Genomic DNA, 12,146 nt, shown 5'->3' with positions numbered 1-12,146 from the left:
GTTCAGCCCAATGATTCCAACCCAGCTCCCCTTCGTGTCCTGGCTCCGTTGGGTAGCCTTACCCTTCAGGTAGGGGCTTGCGTTGAGTGGGGTGGGGACTAATCAGAAGCCTGTGCCCAATGCTACAGCTTCTTAAAAGGAAATACACTTGGATCCATTCAACTTGACTTATGGTCCGCTGGGACAGGCCCATCGTCGGGGTCTTGGCAGGGGGCACCAACCGATTTGCCTTGCGACACTGTGTCTCGATAGACTCAGCGGGGCAGGGACGTATTTGTTTCCGATCCGGCACCGACTAGCTGCTCTATTTCAAAGTGTGCTCTCCCTCTAGGTTGCTGCCGATGGCCGTGGGCGCATCTAGCGAGGTGCAGGCGTTCAGTCGAGATGTTTGGCTGGACACGGAGCTGCTCGTCCGCTTCTTGTTGCGGTGTAGAAAGCTGCTCAGCTGGAGCCGGAACTTGTCGTGGAGAGAGGCGTAGATGAAGGGGTTGTAACAGGCGGAGCTCATGGCAACCAGGTGGCAGGACACCTGGATCACGTTGACGTAGCGCTTGTCTATGATGTTGAGGTCAATGTCCCATATCAGGTTGACCGTCTGCAGGGGCAGCCAGCAGAGGGCAAAGGACAGGACAGAGATGGTGAGCATGCGGAAGGTCCTCCCCTTCTTCTTCGACCACTTCTCGCAGCAGCACGAAGCCGCTCCTGGGACGCTCCTCTTCTTCAGGTGGCACGATATGGCATAGTAGGAGATGGAGACTGCGCAGAGCGGGAGCATGTAAGACAGCAGCAGTATCGTACATGAGTACAGCAGCCTTTGCCTCTCCAAGTTGACCCAGCTCTCCTCACAGATGATCATATGATACCCGAACTGGTTGAAGTGGTTGAAGTCCATATACTTGGTGTGCAGGGCGGAAGGCATTGAAATGCCAATGGAGGCCAGCCAGATGAATGCAATGATATAGGCACAGGAACGAGGTCTAATGCGTTGACGGATTGGGTATGCCACGACCACGTACCTATCCACAGCTATAGCAGTGAGGGACAAGACAGACACAAAGACAGTGGCAGATTGCATCAGGGTCATAAAGTAGCACATGAAGATTCCAAAAAGCCACCCTTGGGTTTCAAATGCATAGGACACCGTCATTGGGACGCAGAAGATGCACATAATGAGGTCAGAGGCTGCCAGGTTGCCAATGAGGAAGTTGGTGGTGGTGTGAAGCTTCTTGGTGGCGGAGATGTGAGCCACGAGGAGGAGGTTACCAGTACAAGCCACAATCACTAGCACCACGTACAGTGGAATGAAGAGAGGCTTCAACTCAAAGAGGAGGTGAAGGCCCGAGAACAAAGGAGCCGTGGTCATGTTGACCATTGAAACATTCGGGGCCATGGCTGAGCACGCGTCAGATTCATTCAAGGTCAACGCAAGCTCACCTGTGTGGACAAAACAAGGAGTTAAGATGCTGTAAACTGCTCGTTGACCCTCGCCTATATTGAAGCACTGGGCATCATTTCTTTTCTTCTCTCTCATTTTCTTCCCCTACTGCTCCTCATACTGAGATACAATTCCATCAGGAGAAGTAACCCTCCGGTACCTCTCCCAAGTGTTTTATTTTATTCATTCTGGGGATATAGGCGACGCTGGCACGGCCAGCATTTATTGCCAATCTCTAGTCACCCTTGAGAAGATGGCAGTGGGCCTTCTTCTTGAACCGCTGCGGTCCGTGTGGTGAAGGTTCTCCCACAGTGGAGTTGCAGGATTTTGACCCAGGGAAGATGAAGGAACAGCAATAAATGTCCAAGTCAGGATGGTGTGTAACTTGGAGAGGAACTTGGATGTGATGGTGCTCCCATCCACCTGCTGCCCTTGTCCTTCTAGGTGGTGGAGGTCGTGGGTTTGGGAGGTGACCATTCCTCCTGGGTTGGGCACCACAGATGATCTCAAATCACATCCATCCACATGCAACCAGGAGCAGGAATCCTGGATGATTGAACCTGGGACCATCCTGATCTATACAGCTCAGGTCCACCCCGTACTGTGGACTTACCGATTGAGCCATGAGGTGAGGCCTCTCAGCAGCAGGATTGCAAACCCTAAGATTGTTCATTGGAAGCCTGAGAATTCAGAAAAAAATCTCCAGTTCCACATACCTTCGTGGTACTAAAGTTATAGAAAATACTTTTTATTAACTTTGTATGGTCAGAGTCATGCAGGGATTTTGAAAGTCCTACAGCCAGGACCTACTCCGTTAATGGTAGGGCGTTGGGGAGAGTTATAGAACAAAGAAATCTAGGAGTACAGGTTCATAGCTCCTTGAAAGTGGAGTCACAGGTGGATAAGATGGTGAAGAAGGCATTCAGCATGCTTGGTTTCATTGGTCAGAACATTGAATACAGGAGTTGGGATGTCTTGTTGAAGTTGTACAAGACATTAGTAATGCCACACTTGGAGTACTGTGTACAGTTCTGGTCACCCTATTATAGAAAGGATATTATTAAACTAGAAAGAGTGCAGAAAAGATTTACTAGGATGCTACCGGGACTTGATGGTTTGACTTATAGGGAGAGGTTGGATAGACTGAGACTTTTTTCCCTGGAGAGTAGGAGGTTTAGGGGTGATCTTATAGAAGTCTATAAAATAATGAGGGGCATAGATAAGGTAGATAGTCAAAATCTTTTCCCAAAGGTAGGGGAGTCTATTACGAGGGGGCATACATTTAAGGTGAGAGGGGAGAGATACAAAAGGGTCCAGAGGGGAGATTTTTTCACTCAAAGGGTGGTGAGTGTCTGGAAAGAGCTGCCAGAGGCAGTAGTAGAGGGGGTACAATTTTGTCTTTTAAAAAGCATTTGGACAGTTACATGGGTAAGATGGGTATAGAGGGATATGGGCCAAGTGCAGGCAATTGGGACTAGCTTAGTGGTATAAACTGGGCGACATGGACATGTTGGGCCGAAGGGCCTGTTTCCATGTTGTAAACTTCTATGATTCTATGATTCTATGATTCTAGCACTGGAGAGAGGGCACGATGGGAAAGACTCAAACACTAGGGCCCTTGAAAGTACCCCTTGAGATGAGATGTTAAACTGAGGCCCCGCCTGCCCTCTCTGGTGGATATAAAACATCCCATGGCGCTATTTCGAAGATGAGCAGGGGAGTTCTCCAGGCCAACATTTATCCCTCAACCAACACTGATAAAGATTATCTGTCATGATGTGGAGATGCCGGTGATGGACTGGGGTTGACAATTGTAAACAATTTTACAACACCAAGTTATAGTCCAGCAATTTTATTTTAAATTCACAAGCTTTCGGAGACTTCCTCCTTCCTCAGGCAAATGTTTGCCTGAGGAAGGAGGAAATCTCCGAAAGCTTGTGAATTTAAAATAAAATTGCTGGACTATAACTTGGTGTTGTAAAATTGTTTACAAAGATTATCTGATCATTCATCTCATTGCTGTTTGTGGGATCTTGCTGTGCGCAAATTGGCTGCCGCACTTCCTACATTACAAAGTGACGACACTTCAAAAGGACTTCATTGGCTCTATAGCACTTTGGGATGTCCTGAAATGTGTTATATAAATGCTTTTTCTTTCCTTCATCCTTTCTTTCTTTCTCGATTTTATTTCTCTGTTTTCTTTTGTTTTATATATTAGAGCAATGAATTTCAGACAAGCCCTTGTCCTGTATCCTGTGGGGTAATTTGAAGGCCAGGTACAGGAGAGAGTTATTTCTTTCAGATTCATTCAATTAATATTGATACAGTGCAGACCTCTTTGAAGTTGCACTGAGGGATTGATGAGCAAACAACATTAATTAAACAAGAATGATTTATTATCACTTTATTTATTATTAACTTGAAAGTGTGGAGATGAAAATTTGTGCAAATTAAGTTAACCTGATGGCTACAACTTCAAGGACATGTTTGTACAGCTGAATTATTTATATCCATAATATATTAAAAGTCTTGTGGAGAGTGAGAAGATTGAGGGGTGATCTGATCAAGTTATTTAAAATGTTAAAAGGATTCGATGGGGTAGATACCAAGAAACTATTTCCTCTGGTGGGGGAATCAAGAAGAAGGGGACATAATCTTAAAATTAGAGCCAGGCCATTCAGGAGCAAAATCAGGAAGCACTTTTTCACGCAAGGGGTAGCGGAAATCTGGAACTTTCTCTCCCAAAAGACTGAGATCGATAGAGTTTTGTTGGGTAAGGGTATCGAGGGAGATGGAGCAAAGTCGGGTAAATGGAGTTGAGGTGAAGATCAGCCATGATCTAATAGAATGGCGGAACAGACGCGAGGGGCTGAATGGCCTCCTCTTGTTCCTATGTATGGGCCCAGGGAGTGCGGGAGAGTAAAAAAGGTCTTGATGTAAGTGACAAAACAATCCTCAAAAACACAGGAAAGCAGGGAGTAGAAGTGAGAATTGCTGCCTTATGCTGTCACCTTTGACACCAGTATGACTCAGACTGGAAAGTGGAATAGGATTTACAATGTACAATTGGGCTGACCTTGTATCTCACAACTTCATCAATCCTGAAGTACGGCCAGTGCCTAGGGCAGTTAGGCAAAAAAATCAAAACAAAGAGAATTTTTTACATGGATTAATTACATCAATGGGCTCCCAGTTTCTCACCACCTCAACACTGTCTGATCCCCACACTGTGATCATCTCCTTGAAGAAAAGAAAATACTTCATTGAGATAGCATCAAATGAAGCAAAATACAACACATGGAAGGCCATTGAGCTGTTAAATATAGAACAATCTTGGTGCCGTCTTTCAGATGATGCGTTACATAAAATGTAAGTCACTTGGAGGGGAACGTGCAGGTGGTGTTGTTCCCATGTGTCTGCTGCCCTTGTCCTTCTAGGTGGTAGAGGTCGCGGGTTTTGGAGGTGTTGTCGAAGAAGCCTTGGCGAGTTGCTGCAGTGCATCCTGTGGATGGTACACACTGCAGCCACTGTGCGCCGGTGGTGAAGGGAGTGAATGTTTAGGGTGGTGGATGGGGTGCCAATCAAGCGGGCTGCTTTGTCCTGGATGGTGTCGAGCTTCTTGAGTGTTGTTGGAGCTGCACTCATCCAGGCAAGTGGAGAGTATTCTATCACACTCCTGACTTGTGCCTTGTAGATGGTGGAAAGGTTTTGGGGAGTCAGGAGGTGAGTCACTCGCCACAGAATACCCAGCCTCTGACCTGCTCTTGTAGCCACAGTATTTATATGGCTGGTCCAGTTAAGTTTCTGGTCAATGGTGACCCCCAGGATATTGATGGTGGGGGATTCGGCGATGGTCATGCCGTTGAATGTCAAGGGGAGGTGGTTAGACTCTCTCTGTTGGAGATGGTCATTGCCTGGCACTTGTCTGGCGCAAATGTTACTTGTCACTTATAGTCAATGAAGTACTTTTAAAGTGTAGTCACTGTTGTAATGTAGGAAACGCGGCAGCCATTTTGCACACAGCAAGATCCCACAAACAGCAATGTGATAATTACCAGATAATCTGTTTTTTTATTGATGTTGGTTGATTGTGGCTGATTCCACCCTCCCCCCTCGCACCGATCACTGATCTCCTCCACCCCCCCAAGCCCCAATGGCCTCTCTCCCCCAGCCCCAAAGCCCTGATGGCCTCTCTCCTCCACCCCAATCCCCAATGGCTTCTCTCCCTCCACACCCCAAGCCCTGATGGCCTCTCTCCTCCACCCCCCCAAGCCCTGATGGCCTCTCTCCTCCACCCCCCAAGACCTGATGGCCTCTCTCCTCCACCCCCCAAGACCTGATGGCCTCTCTCCTCCATCCCCCAAGACCTGATGGCCTCTCTCCCCCACCCCCCAATCCCCGATGGCCTCTCTCCCCCACCCCCCAATCCCTGATGGCCTCTCTTTCCCCACCGCAATCCCCGATGGCCTCTCTCCCCCACCCCCCAATCCCTGATGGCCTCTCTTCCCCCACCGCAATCCCCGATGGCCTCTCTCCCCCACCCCCCAATCCCGATGGCCTCTCTTCCCCCACCGCAATCCCCGATAGCCTCTCTCCCCCACACCCCAGCTCCGAACGCCCACCTTCCCCCCTCCCAATTGCCAGGCACTGTCCCCAAGGGTCCCCGGGTGTGACCTCCTGCCGCTGTTGGGGGGCGTCCATTTGACCGGCTGCCGGGCAGGTAACGGAAGACTAAAATGATCATGAGGTCCTGCTGTTAAGGTCGGTAGGACCTCCTTGTCCCCGGCCTCACTGGGTTTCCTCGGCCATTTTGAGCTTCATTACCTTGATGGACAACATAAGGTCGCACAAGAGCTTCAACGACCATTACAGTAGGTTCATTGAGCAATGACCTGCAGTTAATTGCTGTACTGAGAATCCTTAAACCCAACGACAACCTGCAATTCTATGGTACCTTTAACATAGTAAAACATCCCAAGGTGCTTCAAACAAGTGTAATCAGACACAAATTAGCACCGAGCCAAAGAAGGAACCATTAGGATAGCTGATCAAAAGCTTGGTCAAGGAGGTAGGTTTTCAGGAGTGTCCTAAAGAACGTGAGGGAGGGAGAGAGGCAGAGAGGTTTCAGGAGGGAATTCTAGAGCTTAAGGTCTAGGCAGCTGAAGGCACGGCCGCCAATGGTGGAACGATGGAAGTGGGGGATGCGCATAAGCCAGAGTTCTAGGAGCGCAGAGATCTCGGAGGGTTGTAGGAGGTTACAGAGATAGGGAGCGGCGAGGGCATGGAGGGATTTGAAAACAAGGATGAGAATTTAAAATCGAGGCGTTCCTGGACCGGGAGCCAATGTAGGTCAGTGAGCACAGGGGTGATGGGTGAACGGGACTTGATGCAAGTTAGGATACAGGCAGCAGAGTTTTGGATGAGCTCAAGTTTACAGAGGGCAGAAGATGGGAGGCCAGCCAGGAGAGCAGTCCAATGTAATAACCTTTTTCTAGTTTTAAATTCAAAAATAAGTTGTCAATAGATTGCAAAAAGGCAAAGAGCATGACTGTGAGCGAGAACAACATTACTTTCAGTTGCCAGCAAACATGTCCTTATGCGTCTGAGAAACAAATACAATAGACAGCTCCACGTCATGACCCCAGGCCAGCAAATGCCATTATCATATAACTGGTCAGATTACTTAGCATTATTCCAGGAGAAAAGTGTTACTGTTTTATTACAGCCTCCTGTGTGTTTTCATACAAGAAGTGATCACCTCAGCACAGGCCCCATTTCCTCAACTTCAAAATTATTTTCAGCTGCTCATATTTACAGCTGTTTCTCTCGATGTGCCTTTTCCTAGCCCAGACCATCAGCTTCCCAGCCCCACCTGACCTAGGCCCCACCTGCTTCCCAGCCCCACCTGACCTAGGCCCCACCTGCTTCCCAGCCCCACCAGACATTGGGCCCACTTGCATCCCAGCCCTGGCCAGCCCAGACTCACCTGCTTCCCAGCCAGTCTCATCCCTCTTATAGAATCATAGAAAGGTTACAGCAAGGAAGGAGGCCATTTGGCCCATCAGGTCTGTGCAATCCAGCTAATCCCACTCCCCCGCCCTCTCCCCGTAGCCCTGCAAATTTTTTCCTTTCAAGTACTTATCCAGTTCCCTTTTGAAGGCCATGATTGAATCTGCCTCCACCACTCCCTCGGACAGTGCATTCCAGATCCTAACCACTCGCTGTGTAAAAAAGTTTTTCCTCATGTCACCTTTGGTTCTTTTGCCAGTCACCTTAAATCTATGTCCTCTGATTCTTGACCCTTCTGCCAATGGGAACAGTTTCTCTCTATCTACTCTGTCTAGACCCTTCATGATTTTGAATACTTCTATCAAATCTCCTCGCAACCATCTCTGTTCCAAGGAGAACAACCCCAGCTTCTCCAGTCTATCCATGTAACTAAAGTCCCTCACCACTGGAATCATTCTAGTAAATCTCTTCTGCACCCTCTCTAAGGCCTTCACATCTTTTCTAAAGTGAGGTGGCCAGAACTGGACACAATACTCCAGTTGTGGCTGAACCAGTGTTTTATAAAGGTTCATCATGACTTCCATACTTTTGTACTCTATGCCTCTATTTATAAAGCCCAGGATCCCGTATGCTTTTTTAACCACTTTCTCAACCTGCCCTGCCACCTTCAATGATTTGTGTACATATACCCCCAGATCTCTCTGTTCTTGTACCCCTTTTAGACTTGTGCCCTCTAGTTTATATTGCCTCTCCTTGTTCTTCCCACCAAAATCTATCACTTCGCAATTTTCGACATTAAATTTCATCTGCCACGTGCCCGCCCACGCCACCAGCCTGTCTACATCCTCTTAAAGTCTATCACTATCCTCCTCATTGTTCACTACCCTTCCTAGTTTTGTGTCATCCGCAAATTTTGAAATTGTACCCTGTACACCCAAGTCCAAGTCATTAATATATATCAAGAAAAGCAGTGGTCCCAGCACCGACCCCTGGGGAACACCACTGTACACCTCTCTCCAGTCCAAAAAACAACCATTCACCACTACTCTCTGTTTCCTGTCCCTTAGCCAATTCTGTATCCATGTTGCTACTGCCCCCTTTATTCCATGGGCCGCAATCCTGATGATAAGCCAACCGCCCGGCACTTTATCAAACGCCTTTTGAAAGTCCATATACACCACATCATCTACCCTCTCTGTTACCTCATCAAAAAACTCTATCAGGTTAGTTAAACATGATTTGCCTTTAACAAATCCGTGCTGGCTTTCCCTAATCAATCCACACTCGTCCAAGTGACTCTTAATTCTGTCCCGGATTATCGTTTCCAAAAGTTTCCCCACCACCGAGGTTAAACTGGCCTATAGTTGCTGGGTTTATCCTTACACCCTTTTTTGAACAAGGGTGTAACATTTGCAATTCTCCAGTCCTCTGGCACCACCCCCGTATCTAAGGATGTTTGGAAGATTATGGCCAGTACCTCCGCAATTTCCACCCTTACTTCCCTCAGCAACCTAGGATGCATCCCATCTGCACCGGGTGACTTACCTATTTTAAGTACAGCTCGCCTTTCAAGTACCTCTTCTTTATCAATTTTTAGCCTATCCAATATCTCAACTATATCTTCCTTTACTGAGACTCTGGCAGCATCTTCTTCCTTGGTAAAGACAGATGCAAAGTACTCATTTAGTACCTCAGCCATCCCCTCTGCCTCCATGAGTAGATCTCCTTTATGGTCCCCAATCAGCCCCACCCCTCCTTTTACTACCCGTTTACTGTTAACATATCTGTAAAAGACTTTTGGATTCCCTTTTATGTTGGCCGCCAGTCTATTCCCATACTCTCTCTTTGCCCCTCTTATTTCCTGTTCCATTTCCCCTCTGAACTTTCTATATTCAGCCTGGTTCTCACTTGTCTTATCAACCTGACATCTGTCATACGCCCCTTTTTTCCATTTCATCTTACTCACTATCTCCTTTGTCATCCAGGGAGCTCTGGCTTTAATTGCCCTACCTTTCTGCCTCGTGGGAATGTACCTTGTCTGTACCCGAACCATCTCCTCCTTAAAGGCCGCCCACTGTTCAATTACAGTTTTACCTGCCAATCTTTGATTCCAATTTACCCGGGCCAGATCTGTTCTCATCCCATTGAAATTGGCTCTCCTCCAATTAAGTATTTTTACTTTAGAGTGGTCCGTGTCCTTTTCCACAGCTATTCTAAACCTTATGATACTATGATCGCTGCTCCCTAAATGCTCCCCCACTGACACTTGCTCCACACGGCCCATCTCATTCCCTAAAACCAAGTCCTTGTTGGGCCGGAAACGTACTGGTTAAGAAAGTTATCCTGAGCACATTTCAAAAATTCCTCCCCTTCTGTGCCCCTTATGTTATTATTGTATCCCAGTCTGTTTTAGGATAGTTGAAGTCCTCAGTTATCACTACTCTATAGTTTTTGCACATCTCTGTAATTTCCCTGCAAATTTGTTCCTCCATCTCGTTCCCACTAGTTGAGGGCCTATAGAATACTCCCAGTAGTGTAATGGCGCCTCTTTTATTTCTTAACTCCAACCAAATAGTTTCTGTCCTTGGCCCCTCCAGGACATCCCCTCTCTCCAGTACTACAATATTCTCCTTAATCAATCCCCTCGTCCCACTTCTCCTGCTTATAGTGTGACTCACACATACATCTAAAGCTGGATTCCTTCATCAACCAGACAGTTAACGATGAAGGATATGGCTCATGGAACCAGTACACCTACACAATGACACAGTGAGTGCAGACAGAGCCAAGCATAGCAGCTACACTGCCAAACATCAGCACCAAGGTTCAGCCGAGGGTTTAGTCCCACCACATACACTCACCTGAACTGACCGTAGTCTTCATGTTACCTTAGGGATACTGATCTGTAATCACAGGCCATAATAATATTATTAATATTTCATTAAGCAAAATCAAACCACTGGGATTAAAGGGACAGTGGCAGTGTGGATACAAAATTGGCTAAGGGACAGAAAGCAGAGAGTAGTGGTGAACGGTTGTTTTTCAGAGGGAAGTATACAGTATTGTTCCCCAGTGGTTGGTACTAGGACCATTGCTCTTTTTGATATATATTAATGACTTGGGCTTGGATAGACAGGGCATAATTTCAAAGTTTGCACATGACACAAAACTTGAAAATGTCCTAAACAATGTGGAGGATAGTAACAGACTTCAGGAGGACATAGACTGACCAGTGAAAAGAGCAGACACATGGCAGATGAAATTTAATGCAGAGAAGTGTAAATAGATGCATTTTGATAGGAAGAATGAGGAGAGGCAATATAAATTAAATGGTATAATTTTAAAGGGGGTGCAGGATCAGAGAGACCTGGGGGTATATGTACACAAATCTTTGATGGTGGCAGAACAGGTTGAGAAGACAGTTAAAAAAGCATATGGGATCCTTGGCTTTATTAATGGGGACATAGAGTATAAAAACAAGGAAGTTATGCTAAACCTTAATGAAACACTGGTTAAGCCCCAGCTGGAGTATCGTGTTCAATTCTGGGCACCGCACTTTAGGAAGGATGTCAAGGTCTTAGAGAGGATGCAGAGGAGATTTACTGGAATGGTACCAGGGATGAAAGACTTCAGTTACATGAAGAGACAAGAGAATCTGGGGTTGTTCTCCTTAGAGCAGAGAAAGTTAAGAGGAGATTTGATAGAGGTGTTCAAAATCATGAAGGGTTTTGATTGAATAAATAAGGAGAAACTGCTTCCAGTGGCAGAAGGGTCAGTAACCAGAGCACACAGGTTTAAGGTGATTGGCAAAAGAGCCAGAGGCGATATGAGGACATTTTTTTTTAAGCAGCGAGTTGTGATGATCTGGAATGCGCTGCCTGAAAGGGCGGTGGAAGCAGATTCAATAGTAACTTTCAAAAGGGAATTGGATGTATATTTGAAGGGAAAACATTACAGGGCTATGGGGAAAGAGCAGGGAAATGGGACTAATTGGACAGCTCTTTCAAAGAGCTGGCACAGGCACGATGGGCCGAATGGCCTCCTGTGCTGTATCATTCTGTGGTTATATGATTAATAGGGACAGACCTGATTTCTTTGAAAAATTATTGTATTTTTGTTTGCAACTCACTGCTATTTGGCTACACCTGATCGGAAATGTAAACCGTAAACTTAACTCATTCTTACAGAAACCGGGAGTTCCACATTCTCACCACTCATTGGGTAAAGAAGTTTCCCCTGAATTCCCTATTGGATTTATTAGTGACTATTTTATATTTATGGCCTCTAGTTTTGGTCTCACCCATAAGTGGAAACATCTTCCCTACGTTTACCCTATCAAATCCCTTCATAACCTTAAAGACCTCGATCAGGTCACCCTCAGTCTTTTTTCCACTGAAGTCAATGGAATTGACAAAATTCTGAGCAAATCCCACCTCCCTCCATCTGGCAACGCGTTTAACGCTGGCAACACATTGAGCACTGGCAACGCATTGAGCACTGGCAACGCAATGAGCACTGGCAACGCGTTTATCACTGGCAACGCATTGAGCACTGGCAACGCAATGAGCACTGGCAACGCAATGAGCACTGGCAACGCGTTTAACACTGGCAATGCATTGAGCACTGGCAACGCATTGAGCACTGGCAATGCGTTTAGCACTGGCAACGCATTGAGCACTGGCAATGCGTTTAGCACTGGCAA

At 46.7% G+C, this 12,146-nt stretch overlaps 1 protein-coding gene across 1 annotated transcript; it reads right to left on the bottom strand.

The window, feature by feature from the left end:
• Positions 1-304: 304 nt before the first annotated feature.
• Positions 305-10,327, bottom strand: prlh2r (prolactin releasing hormone 2 receptor). The gene is made up of 2 exons (XM_067992156.1): positions 10,306-10,327; positions 305-1,434 (listed from the first exon to the last, which is right to left on the bottom strand). The coding sequence occupies exons 1-2, from the start codon at positions 10,325-10,327 to the stop codon at positions 305-307; spliced, it is 1,152 nt and encodes a 383-aa protein (XP_067848257.1).
• Between the last annotated feature and the right edge of the window lie 1,819 nt (positions 10,328-12,146).

This window comes from Heptranchias perlo, chromosome 10 (assembly GCF_035084215.1).
Source record: "Heptranchias perlo isolate sHepPer1 chromosome 10, sHepPer1.hap1, whole genome shotgun sequence".
In the NCBI taxonomy this organism is placed as follows: Eukaryota; Metazoa; Chordata; class Chondrichthyes; order Hexanchiformes; family Hexanchidae; genus Heptranchias; species Heptranchias perlo.
Note: the sequence above shows the minus strand (reverse complement) of the source record. Positions and strands in the feature narration are given on the sequence as shown.

Bases quoted from the DNA above. Each gene is read 5' to 3' on its own strand.
- prlh2r (XM_067992156.1), bottom strand. From the start codon at position 10,327: ATGAAGACTACGGTCAGTTCAG. The intron at 1,435-10,305 runs GTGAGTGTATGT...TTGTCCACACAG, and splicing joins GAAGACTACGGTCAGTTCAG to GTGAGCTTGCGTTGACCTTG.